This window comes from Lemur catta, chromosome 6, assembly GCF_020740605.2.
Source record: "Lemur catta isolate mLemCat1 chromosome 6, mLemCat1.pri, whole genome shotgun sequence".
Classification (NCBI taxonomy): domain Eukaryota; kingdom Metazoa; phylum Chordata; class Mammalia; order Primates; family Lemuridae; genus Lemur; species Lemur catta.
The window spans coordinates 12,623,686-12,637,419 of NC_059133.1; the positions used below are offsets into that span (position 1 = coordinate 12,623,686).

Below are 13,734 nucleotides of genomic sequence, written 5' to 3' on the forward strand. Positions count from 1 at the left end.
TCAAGGGAGGCTGGCTTCAGTAGAAGGGACAAAATTGAGACATGTGAACCCTCCCTTCTCTGAGAGGCTGGGTGACTCCCTGTCCAGGATGTCCGGGATACCTTACAGCAGTACTTTCCGACCTTTGTCAAGTTGTGCCACACATAGAGCACGATAAGTGTGCGGTGCGAGAGGAAGAGAGACAAGTTACTGGCAGCGGGGGGGTAGCCACACCTGAAGATGCCATCCCTGCCCTGCCCAGCAGCTTTGAGGGAGTGAAGAGACGAGTCCCTTTGTCACCTGTAATTCAGGCACAGCACACCAAGGCACCAAGGCAGCCTGTTTAGGAAGCTCAGCCCTGGAAGATGTTTCGTGCTGTGATTGGAGTGCAGCATGCCGGGCAGCATATTCTGCTCTTGGCATCGTTCCGCGATACCACCACCTTGCAAGACACTTGTCACGGTGCTTGTGCTGCAAGAGTCAGCTGACCCTGCAACTCCCAGGGTCACCCTGAGCTAAAGGATTCGTGTCTGAGGCCCATGCCCCTGACTGCTTAGATGAGGCGACCCACGAGGTTCCCTTCCATTCTACCGTCCTTCGGTTCACTGATGCTATCCCAGATGGGGAGCGTAGGCGTTCATTGGTCCCTTCAGCCCTGTTATCGGGTTGGCCCTAACCCAAGACGTCTCGTGGGAACATTTCCCAAACTCTCTGAGCCATCACTTGTCAGTCTGAGATCCCGGATTGTCAGTTCCTCCTCTCAGGGCGTATTTCTTTCTTCTCTGTTTCACCAGTTGTCATTGTCTCTCAGCTTGGGGGCAGGGGACTCACTGTTTGCCTATTTGAGCCAGTCACCATCTCTCTCGTCCCCAAAATGTAATTGAAAAGAGCCTTAATGGTTTCCAAATGATGATAGCTCCATAAACCGATTAAAAAGGCCTTAATAAAACTGTCTTGAGTTCTTTTCCACAGCTGCAGACTGTGCCCTTTGTTTTCTAATGATCCCAACAAGAAATCAGTGCAATTTTTCTTTTTTGTGTGATCTGAAACACCAGGAAGGCCTCTTTCCGTCTGTCTGACTGCTCACTCCGCTTTCCTTTCTCCCCAGACGATCCACGTGGCTATTGTCTGTGCCGGATACAATGCCAGCCGGGACGTCGTCACCCTGGTCAAATCCGTCCTATTTCACAGGTAAGAACAACTTCTGTGCTCTGCGGGCTGATGTCTGTCACTGACTGCCTGCACGTTTCCTAGGGAAGGGTTAAATAAGAGCAGAATTTTTCATCAGGTTTTCATAAGATCTTGGAGTTCTAGCCTCAAAAATTGTGGGGAAATAAATTCCTATTGTTTAAACCTCCAGCCTGCAGCATTTTGTTACAGCAGCCCTAGCAAACTCTTGCAGTTGCTTACTGTATTCCAACACGGCCTAGCCCACCACTGGGCGTTGCTGACTGTTCAAAGTCCTGCCTCGCAGTAAACCGAAACTTCCCAAGCCACGGTGCTGTCCAGTGGGCCTCGTGGATGCCCCGTGGAACCAGCCGTACTGAGGGTTGATTCCCCTTCCACCTGGAAGATGGATGCCTTTTGTGGTCATCTCTTCTCCAAGTTAAGCTCTCGCCACTTCCTTCTACTTTCTTATGAGACTTTTCTTCTGTCCCCTCACTGTGTTGATTGCCATCCATACATGCTGAGGGTAATGCCCAGCATGGAGTCCACTGTTCTGGCCAGTGCCCCGGCTCTGTTCTCACGTTCTTACCAAGGTTTGGATGAAGCTTATCTGCAGCTGTAGCCAACAGCACAGACGTGTTGGATGACTGAGTCAGGACCCAGGCGGCTTTCAATAGTCGGAACAGTCATGAAAAGTTTAGAGTTCAACTGAGCAGACATCAGTGCCAAGTTCTACACCTGAATCCAATTGTCAGTGGCATAAGCAGAGATGGGAGGAAAGGTGGACACTCCAAGACCTAACAACCCTGCAGGGAACTGGGATTCGTCATCACTCCCACCTTCCTCTCAGTCTCCCACCAGCCCATCTGTAGTCAACGCCCCACAGTTCTCCCTCTTGGGTGGTTTTCACTTCCACCCCTTTCTCTCTGTCCCCACTGTGACTGCTGTAGTTCAGAACTACCTATTCTTTCATCTGCACGTGTCCTTCCTGCCTCCCTGGTTTCTGCTCCTCAGATCCCTCCTTTCTAATTCAAAAATGACATTTTAGACGGGCAGATGTGATTTTTTAAAACCTTTCCATGCTTCTCCTTGCCAAGTGGTTACCATGGCCCACGGACTACAGCATCTGAGATTGTTGTCCATGGGACTTCTCTCTCCTTTCTTTGCTCGGACTTCATGCTCCAGCAGCTCTGACCTGCTTGTGATGCCCCACCCTCTCCACGGTGTGTCCTGCCTGTGGCATCTCATCATGCTGCTCTATCTGCCCATTTCCTCCTCCTTTCTACCTTCTGCCCACCCCCAAACTGGCAAATTTCTTTGTCCCGTTTAACACTTTGCATAGGCTGCATTTCTAACAGGAAGCTCACCTGTAACCTTCAGTCTGGGTTCCGGCTTCTCATCTACAGCCTACAATAATAGCCTGTGCATCTTTCTATCATTAGATTTAGTACATTATGTTTTACTTATCTGTTCATGATAATAACTTCTGTAGTAGAATGTGGGCCTTCTGGGATGGAACTTATGCTGTATTTTCCTATATGCCTAATATCTTAGCAAAGTACCTGTCCTGTGTTATATCCTCAATAAATGTTTGCATGTTTAACAAGTCAATCAGGGGGAGTCCATCAATAAAGATCCTAAGGATATTTATTCAACCAGTTAACTAATATATCTAAACCAGACTTAGTTCAGTTTCATTTATGCCATGATATAGCTGAGTGATTTTCAGAAGGTCATTTTGACTCTTTAGACTTTAGTTCCTGTATTAGTTAGCTTTTGCTGTGAATCAATTCTCCCCAAAACTTATTTGGTCTAAAACAACATTGTTTAGCTTGTTTTGTTTCTACTGGAGTCACCTGTGTGTTCTTTTGCTGGCCCCTTATGTGCCTGTAGTGAGCTGGCAGGTGAGCCCAGCACAGACCCACTGCCCTCCTGGAGTGGGGAGGGGGACACGGGAGAAGTGAGCAGCAGCCAAGTGTATCACAGGACCAGTTAGGGATGGGGCTGTCGGTTCTTCCTTGTGGCTCTGTCCAGTTGCAGCTGTGATGTCAGTTGTGCATTTGAGGAGGAAATGGAAATGCCAAATAAAGAATGGCCACATGGGGCTCAACCCAGTGTCTTCTGACTCGAGGCGAGAGACCTTTTCGGCACTGCTACAGCTTTCGTGCAGTGCAGAAGACTCCGTTTGGCTCCGGCTTGAAACCAGGCATCTTGTAGGCCAAGCACTGAATTAGATGAGTGGTGCTCAGCCTTTTATGTACATGCTCCTTGTCTCCATTAAAGAACTCGGGGCCCTCCCTGATAGAAACAAAAAGCCTTCTTTTCAGAAAGGGGCAATTGCATGATTATAGATATTCAATTACACTATTTTTCAATTATGGTGAATTTTGAGGTCATAAAAACTTCTGGTGTCATTATGTATAAATTTTATTCCAATTGCTTTAGCTACAAATCAAATTAGCTAATAGTTGTTGAAATTGTAAGAATCCTATTGAGTATAAACTTTTACTCCTCCAGTAACTGTGCTGCAGCACAAAAATGTTAAATTTAAAAATAGCAATAATTAATATCAGCTGCTGATGGCATGCCATGCTTTTACGGAGCCACGGGGATTCGAGAAGAAAGCAAAGTCTTAACATGTGTAAAATAAATTCTGCTTCCCATGTCAATGATGGCTTGATCATTGTGGACCAAAGACCACTAAACTCCCTCCCATCCCTGAAATTATACAAATGGGAATGAGTCTGTGAATTGATACACTGGTGATAATGAGTTGAGATATCAAGACAAAAGGACTTTTGAAAGACTTTGAGCTCAGAAAGTCCAGCTATAAATAGCTTCAATGCCTCCCAGGCACATCAGAGGGATTAACTAATATTAATACATGATTATAAAATACTTTGACAAATTAAATATCTTTCTAATGTTAATAATAATATGATAATAGTGGTGTAGGATGCTTCTTTCAGATTTCATTGTTAATTACAGTAATTACATTTATTTTCCAGACAAAATTTTTAACAAATTTTTATGTAAGGCTTACTTTGTGACATCAAATCAATTTCACGTCTGCCATATGCTTGGTGACAATGAGTGTAGCGTATTTCAAAATACAGTAAAAGAGTATTATAGGCATTCTTATACACTGATGCCAGCACTGAAAATTCCTATAACATGTTGGAAAGAAGTTTCATGCCAGCACTGAAAATTCCTATAACATGTTGGAAAGAAGTTTCATAGGATGTGCCAAAGACCTTGACCCTGTGTGACTACTTCAGGGATGCTATCTTAAAAAGATGACTCTAACTATAGAAATACCTCTTAGGAAATAATTGCTTATAATCATAAAATTGGATAATACTTACAAGAAGAATAGATGACTAGACATCCTCTTATAGTAAGCCATGTACTCTGTTGGTTTTAAAAAGTATGTATGTCATAACATAGAGCAATGCTTGTGATATAAAATACATGAAAATATACAAATGGAATTTGTAATTTGTATTTCAACGTATAAACACATGCATGCATGTATGTCACACGTACACATACAAGGTCAAAATTCAGGGGATGAAAGACTAGCAAAGAATACATAAAAAATAGAACTTTTGCATATTGTGTTAGGGTGGTAGAAATAAAGGTGATCTTATTTTATTTTTCAAGGAATATTTTTGTTTGTGTCATTATGCAGCCTCTATGGGGAAGAAAAAAGGTGGATGACAAAGACAATTATCACATATATAAAGTATATGTGATTATTTATTACCTAGGAGAAAATAGTACAATACATTTCTATGTTACCTAGATGGCGGGATATTCAGAGAAAAGTTTGAGGAATGTCTATAACTCCAATCTCATTTGCAAATAAACTGGGCAATATTGCCTCTCTCCAAGGAAACCAAGCTGTTAGGAAGCAGAGAAAAGAAATATTTATTTAGTAACTAAGTGTTTACCTCCTGGGCAGAAAGGTGGATCAGCTTGTAAAAATTTAATATTTGTTTGCTAGGATGATCTACTCACACTCTATAGCCCTGTTGGCAGGAGGAAGCCAGTTTATTTCCCTTACTTTGCATATCAAGTAGTTTTTGTTTTTTTAAAACTTCACTTGTGCTCCTGAAGAACACGGAGGATAAAAGAGAATATTTGTGCCTCTAATTGTCTTCCTGCTTGTTCAGGCTTAATGTCGTCACGGAAGCAGTGTCCAGGTTGTGAAGGGGGACCATAGGCTTGGAGTAAAATGAAGCCGCAGACACAGGTTAGGTTCTGCTCTTGTCACGCATGAGCTGGGTGACCCTAGGGCAAGTCACCATAGGGCTTGGAGCTTCGGTGGGTTCCCCAACCTGCCATAGAGCTCTGGTTTGCATACGGAAAGATACACCGTAATGTCAAACTTTTCTGTGTTTTATTCGTTTAACAAATCCTAACGCAGCTCTCGCTCTGCATCGGGCTGTTCCAGGCATTGCACTGATTCCTCTTTGATGCGTTGATTAGCGCGTCGATTCCTCATGTGCCTCCATGAGGTGGGCATGATTATTGTCACCGTTATGCAGACAAGTGAGACTGAGGACCAAGATGTTAGTCACGGCTCAAGGTCACACAGAGAGGATGGGCAGAGCTGGGTTTGAACCCAGTCACTCTAGCTTCGGAGTCTGAGCTCTTCACCAGAAGGAAGTTGCCACTTTTAGTATCATTATTCTTATTTTTAGTTTTATTCATCATTTTGGGTGACAGTGTAGACACTGTTATCATCACTGTGTTCTCCATAATCATCCTCATTCCCCGGGTATGTGTTTTTGTGGTGATAAGAGTAGAATAAATAAAGATTTGAAAGGACTGGGCATCAGTGTTCCTAGTAGGATTTAAGAAAATAGCGTGGGCAGGTAATGTCTTTGAATAGGTAAGAGATGTGTGCTATTTGGTCCTGTCCATAAATGTGAAACCAAAGAGAACTAATTTTTATAGTTCAGATGCTAAGCTTCACATGGGTTATAACATCCTGGTACAGTAGATGGTATTATCCCCACAAATCGATGAGGATACTAAGGCTCAGAGAGGTTAGGTAGCTTGTCAAGGTCACAGATGAGTAAATATCCAACCTTGGCTCTGCCAACACCTAGAATCCGCGCTGCTTTTATTGCACCACGAGGCCTTTTGATTTTCCTGGAAGTTGCTCTGTTCTTCTCCCTTGGAGAGCTTTTCTGACATAATACGGACTTTTCCTTGAATCGTCTCATATTATCAAAGCCACTTGGCCTCTCTCAGACCAAAGACTCACACTGAAATACCCTCATTGTAGCTGCTTTGATTTTCTGAAATGAGTTCTATTAAATCTCTTTAAGTGCAACAGATTCACTGAGCATTCAAGGTACCATCTCAGGCTCTTTCTTTTCCTAAAATTGCTGTTGCATTGTAAACTTGATAATTAAAGATGATTTCAGCTCACATGTCCTTGTATATTTTAATAAAAACAGACCCTGGATTGCCTTGTAGGGGCCGTGGCACATTCTTGACAAAATAAGAAAGGCAAGGCAGGAGGAAAGCAATGGTTTAATCGTCTATGCCTCTTTGTGGTACCATATTTATTGCATCCCAGCCTGGAAGAAGGCAGCAGCAGGGGCATTTCTCGTTGAGAGCGAAGTCTGCAGGCTCTGCTGAAGAGGAAGCCCGTACTTGCTTCCTTCTTCGGTGTAGAAGTGTGTTCTGGTCTGTCTGTGGGACAGTCTGCAGCAATACCTGTGTCGCACTAACCCAGGCAAGCTATGTGGGACCCACTCTGTATTGAGATGTCGCCCGAGCTGGCTTGTCCGGGCAGAAGCCTTTTCTCTCGGGCCTCAAGCAATGCTTGCAAAGTGTACTTATAACCAGTGACTGACATAAAAGACTATTTTAGATGTTATACAAATATAAAACTAAATAGCCTTGAATCATATATTGAGAAAATTATTCCTCTGAATGAGTTTTTATTATCTTCAGTTGGTGAAATTCGCTTTGGTGTAAATATGTCCTTAACATCTGTCTAGCTCTTGCTAATCTTCCTTTGAACAAAGACAGGCAGAATATAGACTCATAGTCTTTGGCTGATTTTGGAATTTGCAGGGTTCTATCGTTAAAACTATTTCTTTCCTTCCTGAGTTAGGAACCAAATGGGAAATAAGACCCAGAAGTCGCACATGTAAGGGATGAAGTCACCTTCCTCATCGCTGTTAGTCTGGAGTTGCAGGTTGTTCTTTCAGCAGTGGCTGCGGATCAGGCTCTCTCTTATGCATGACCTGGACTTACCTCCCAGTGAGAGGCCAAGCTGGGCGGCTGCAGGCCTTCCCCTGTGGACAGACCATTTACCGGTCAGCACAGCAGCTGGAGGAAGGAGGCCCAGAGACAGCTGGGCAGAGCAGGCCCCTCGCTCTCCCAGACTCACGGGTCAGACCATCATCCCCCATCTCAGACAATTAAGTAAATACTGGAATGTAATTTATATGCCATAAAGCCTACTCTTTAATACAAAGTGTAAATTTAGTGGTTTTTAGTAAATACACAGCATTATGCAACCATCACCACCATCTAATATCAGACTATTTTCATCACCTCACAAAGAAACCCCCATACCCAGTAATCCTCGTTTCCTTCTCCCCGCATCCCATCCCAACCACTAACCTACCCTCTGTCTCTGGATTTGCCTATTCTGGCATTTCATGTAAGTGGAGTCATGTACTATTTAGTGTCTTTGACAAGCTTCTGTCATGTGGCATAGTGTTTTCAAGGTTCACCCGTGCTGCAGCGTGTGTCAGTACTTCATTCCTTTGTATCAACCAGTAATGACCCACCGTGTGCATGTTCCACAGTGTGTTCATCCGTTCATCAGTGCTAAGAATGTGTATAGTTTTTTTTGTGTACATCTCTTTTCATATATTTTTGTATATAACAAGTTTATATATATGCTTAATTTTTGTAGAAATGGCCAACCTGTTTCCCAAAGCAGCTATATCATTTTACAGTTTCACCCATAACAATTGAAGGTTCCAGTATCTCCAAATTCTTGTCAATGCTTGTTATTGTCTTTCTTTTTCATCTTAGCCGGCCTGGTGGGTGTGAAAAGGCAGCTCATTGTAGTTTTGATTTGCATTTCCCTAACAATTAATGAGGTTGATCATCTTTTCACGTGCTTATTGACCATTCTCTTCTTTCAGAATTCACTATTGAAATCCTTTGCTCAATTTTTAATTGACTGGCTTGTCTTTTTATTGTTTGAACTGTAAAAGATCTTTATATATGGTGGATACAAGTCCCTTATCAGCTATATGCTTGCAAATATTTGCTCATTCTCTGGGAGTTCTTTTTCATTTTGTTGATGATGTCCTAAGAAGCATAAAAGTCTTTCCTTTCTTTTTCTTTTTTTCTTTTCTTTTCTTTTTTTTTTTTTGACTTAACATTTATTTTGTATGGTTCTGGAGGCTGAAATCAGGGTACCAGCATGGTCAAGTTCTGCTGGGCCCTCTTCCTGGCTTGCAGTTGACCATCTTCTAGCTGTGTCTTTAGATGGAAGAGAGAAGAATGAGATAAAATGGGATTTTTTGTTTTTTATTTCAGTGAAGTCTAGTTTATCTGTTTTTTTGTTAATTGTGCTTTAGATGTCACATCTAAGAAACAAGTACCTAACCCTGTGTTAAAGGATTTTCTACTACATTTTCTTCAAAGCACCTCTGTATCCGGTGACTGTGTCAAACTGTGAGGGCATTTGGTTCTCTTTGGTAATTATTTGCTTGTTCATTTATTCATTCTTATTCTTTCATTGAATGATTACTGGTGGTTATGTCTATAAGGAACTGTGAAAAAAAAATCTGGGGATAAAATTATTAACAAAATAAACTCGCCATGCTGAGACTAGCAGGGAACAGAGAAATGAATAGTCAGTAGATGACTGCAAAAATCTAAGTTAATTTTTGAGCCCTGAATTTAGTGGGAGCCTGACCCAGTGGAATTGCTTTCTTCGAGTCGTGGTATCTAACTTGAGAACAGAAGGCTAGAAGCAATCATTGGGGTGAAGTGTAGATGGTCCAGGCAGAGTGACAGCCTGAACACAAGCCTGTGGGAGAACCAGGCTCAGCCCTGGAACTGCACCCAGGGCCAGATGCCTTATAAGCCTGGGGTTGGAGAGAATAGACAAGATAGGGGGTATTTTGTGAAACTAGAAAAATTCTACCCTAGATAGCTGACAGTGTCACAGGGGGTCAGAGATAGACCTGCAGATGAACATGGAGATTTCTAGTGCCAGTAAGTGCTAGAAAGAAACCAAATAGGGCAATGGAATGGAGAGTGATGGGAGTGGGGGAGGTGGAGGGGAGATGGGGCTACTCTGGATGGGCTGGCCGTGGAAGGCCTCCATAGGAAGGTGATCTGGAGTTTATTCCTATAGGAGGAGCAGGAGCTGGTCACATGCAAAATTGGGGAAGAAAATGGCTGGTGTGCAGGGTTTGAGGAAGGAGTGTGAAGACATGAGATTTGAGAGGTGGACAGGGTGAGATCATTGAAGGTCCTGTTAACTCCATGGCAAGGCTGAACCTTATACATTGTACAATGAGCAGAGGATTGTGTGCTCGTGTTACGGAGAGCACAGGGCTTAGAGTACGGAGGATATATTGGAGGGAGAAAAAGAGTGAATATGTTCATGAGATAGCACCAAAGGTTGAGTAGGATAACAACTGCTAACATTTAGTAAGTCCTTACAACCTGCCATTCACCATTCTAAGTACTTCATATTTTCGCTCAATCAATCTAATAATAACTCTAAGGTAGGAGCTATTATTACCAAGTCCATTTTAAAGATTTGGAAACTGAGACTCAGAGGTGAAGAAGCTTGCCCAGAGTCCAGCATTAGCTCGTGGCAGAACCAAGATAAGGAGCCAGGCAGTTTTACTTCTGGAACCTGAGTCCTAACCATTAGGCTAAGCTGCCTCTCGGGACCTGCAGTTGATTGGATGTGGGACATGGGTGGGGAAGGAGCCCAGGTGTGCCCCCATTTCTAGCTCGTGAGGCTGGGTGGATGGTGCACCTTTAACCCAGGCAAGAAATTCAGAAGGAAGAACATGTTAGGGGCCAAGAGAGGGCAAAGTGATTTCTGTTTTAAAAATTGAGGCTTTCCTCAATGCAGTCATCTAGAATAAATTCGAGCCTCTGCTTACTATGTCAGGCAGTGCTTTGGGGGCTGGGACACAGCAGTGAATGGCAGACCCAGTCTCTGTCCCTGTGGAGCTTACATTGCAGAGGAGAGACAGGTATTAAACAAACACTCCAGAAATAATTAGAAACGTGTGTGCCAGGAGCATTGTAATTGGGGCCTCCTTGATTCCCAGGGACCTGTGGGATATGAAAGTGGGACTATCTGGTTGGCAGCCGGATTTGCAAGTTAAAGCCCAGGGGAAACATTCCAGCTTACACAGAGGGTCCGAGAAAGGCATCTGGGCAGTGTTTTCAGGGGCTTGCACTGTGGCGTGGTGAATCTAAAAGGAAAAGGCATCTGACAGGAACTACGTTCTCGTGATGGTCCCAGATTCTCACCATGGTACCCAAAGTGGGACATTAGTGGAACCCCTCTGAGCACGTACCTGACAGGAGTGAGACACCAGCTGCTGCTGGTTTCCCTGCCTTTGATTGCTGAGACAGTGTCAGCAAATGCCAGGTCTCAGTGGTCACCTGGGCGGGGGCGCGGTGCGTCCGAGGTAAACTCATGAGGCGGACTGACCCCTTTGACCATGCAGGCACCTGGTATTGCCCTAAAGATGAGGTTAAGTTTCTTTCTACATTTCCTCTCCCTTCTGAGACATACTTTAAATAGCCCCAAGGAAGAGGAACGTGGGATAAGGATGCCTCATCTGAACATTTGCAGCATTTTCCTCTAAGAGCCTGTTCCTCTTACCCCATGCTGGTCTAACTACTGCTCTCCAACCGGGTTGTAACTTCCCGGAGTTATAACTTGGATCTGCCCGCCGAGCCTCCAAACCTTGTCTGGCCCTTTCTCTTAGAGAATGAATCGTGGAAACTTACTAGACTCTCCACTACCAAGAAGCAGTCCCTTTTGCCCTGACACCCCTGTAGCTTTTGTGCTTCTCTTTATAGAGCCATCCTGTATGGTTGTCCAGGTTTTGCACCAGCCAACTCTAAAAGTGTCCTGCACGTTTCTGTCTAAGTCAGTCTGTGCAGATGGTTCCCTGGGAGATGTGCTGTTCCCAAGCTCTGCAGCTGTGTGTGGCAGCCCAGCGTAGTGGCACACTCATGTTCTAATGTGTGTGTGTGACTTTTTTTTTTTTAACCTCTGCCAGACTGTAAGCTGCCTGAAGAAAACACCCTTAGCTCATTCGTCGCCTGTGTCTTTTGGGCCTTACATGTAGTTACTGCTTAAGAACTCTTTGGTGGACATTTATTCATTCACCCCATTATTTTTGTCTATGGATGGAGGTACTAATTAGAAATACTTTATTGGAACGTTGATGTGAAAATAGTAGAGAAAGTAGTAGTCTCGTAAGGTAATATTGGTGGTAGTTAACATTTATGAAAATTTGACCATATACCATGTGGGCAACCTGAGACCAAGGTGGATAATGATGAGCTGAAAGCTGTAGTGGAAGTGAATCCATCTCAACCTACGTGTGAATTAGCAGCGAGGTTTGGCGTTACTAGTCCAACAGTGTTGAACTATTTGAAACAAAGTGGCAACGTAAAGAAGCTAGATAGATGTGTCTTGCATGAATTAAATGAGCATCAGAAGAGATGCTACACAGTAGCCTTTGGAGAAGATTGTTCTACACATTTTACAAATTAAGAAACACCAGTGTAAAGTGTAAGGGGTTCCCACAAATCAGTGTCAGAACTGGGTTTTGAACCCATTTCCATTCCATTCCAGGAGCTTTGCCCTGTGTCGTGCTCTTGTGTGTTTTGGGTGCTGCCTCAGTAAGGGCTGGTTGACTGTGTTGAATGAATAAAAGCTGTAGATATATTGAAAGTGGGGACAAGCTGATATCCAGTGACGGGAGTGCCAGAAGACTCCATCTTTAAAGGCTGGTTTTGTCTTGGAGAAGAACAAGCAGAAAATAGGACTTACTGACGTGCCGTGGAAGAAGTGTCTTGCCAGCTGCCTACAGCCAGTCTGTTACAAAGGACGTTGCCCTCTGACCATGTGTTTCTGCATTAATGTCGATATGTGCAGGTGGCAGATGTAAAGGGTTGGCCAAATTGTTACATGTGCTTTACTTAAGACTTAGAAACACATATATCCTGATAACAGGTATGGTAGTTGGCTTGAATTGGGTGTCACCAGTGATATTCCTGTCTCTGTTGTGTGGCTGTCACATTGCTGAAATGCTGAGGTTGGGTGAGATGTCTTCTCTGCATTCCAGCTCCGACATCCTCACCCGTAGGCACGCGTTTGGTAACATGCCCGACTTACTTCAACAGTTTCTGTTAGAGACCAGGCCCACTGTAGGGGCTGCGAGAAGCGTGTTTGCAGCTGGAGCCACAAGCCCTAACTCTGCCTCTGACTCTTCCTCCACTCACTCCCCACAGGCGGAACCCTCTGCACTTCCACCTCATCGCTGACTCCATCGCGGAGCAAATCCTGGCCACGCTCTTCCAGACCTGGATGGTGCCCGCCGTGCGCGTGGACTTCTACAACGCGGACGAGCTCAAGGTACAGGGGAGAGGCGCCTCCCTGATCTCCTCTAGCTGGAAGCTATTCTTGCTTGTGGTTCAGTAGACTGTAGCAATGACAGAAATCTCAGCTCCTAGCTGAAGATGTCCAGGGTGTAACTGAGGTTGTTTGCCACCTGGATCTGATTTTATTATCAAAAGCATTAATTTAACCACTCCATTAGCATAGAATCCACATTGCTCTGTGCAGTTCTGGCCGCCAAAACTTTCCGTAGAAGCTGGAGGCTATTGGGCTCATATACAATCTGAAAATGGTCTATGATAGCTCATATCTAGAGCAGTCTATCACACAGAGAGGTAAATGCTGAACTTGGGTTTGGATTTGTGTATTGTTATTTACTGGTCATAAGACACAAAGTCAATCACCTACCTATGTTGGACCTGTTTTCTCGTCGGTAGAAAGGTAATTATACTTAATACCAACCTTGTGGGGTCATGAAGAGGCTCAAATGAGAGAAATATATGTGACTGTGCTTTAAAAAGACTATGCTGAATAAATTTGAAGGGTTATGTTGGGTTGGACGGTTTCAACCAAATGAAATCCATGTGGTCGTCTCCCTCACTGAAGATTTTTCTGTAGCACCACTTCGCTTGCTTCCTGATTGAGATTCACAGTCTGGTTAAGAGGTCCCGTATATTCTGGCTCTCGATTCTACTTGTAGTGTCATCACTTGTCATTCCTGCAAATTTCCCCTATCATTTTAAGTTGTGGACAGCACCCCTCATTCCCTTTGCCTGCTTTTCTATGCTTGAGGCTTAGCTTATGCTGTTCCTCCCATCTGACATGCCCTTCCGTCCTATCTTGTCACAACTCCTACTCATCCTTCAGGACTCAGGTGCATTCTCCCTCCTCTTAGAAACTTCCCTGACTTCTCCAGGAAACAGGAAGAA

At 43.9% G+C, this 13,734-nt stretch overlaps 1 protein-coding gene across 2 annotated transcripts in view; it reads left to right on the plus strand.

Annotated features, from left to right (window-relative positions):
* The window catches only part of LARGE1 (LARGE xylosyl- and glucuronyltransferase 1), a 446,568-nt gene that overhangs the window by 189,060 nt on the left and 243,774 nt on the right, over positions 1-13,734 (plus strand). For both annotated transcript variants that reach the window (XM_045553007.1, XM_045553008.1), the window contains 2 exons: positions 1,088-1,170; positions 12,700-12,823. In XM_045553007.1, coding sequence (XP_045408963.1) covers positions 1,088-1,170; positions 12,700-12,823 — 207 coding nt within the window. The remainder of the gene's footprint in view (positions 1-1,087; positions 1,171-12,699; positions 12,824-13,734) is intronic.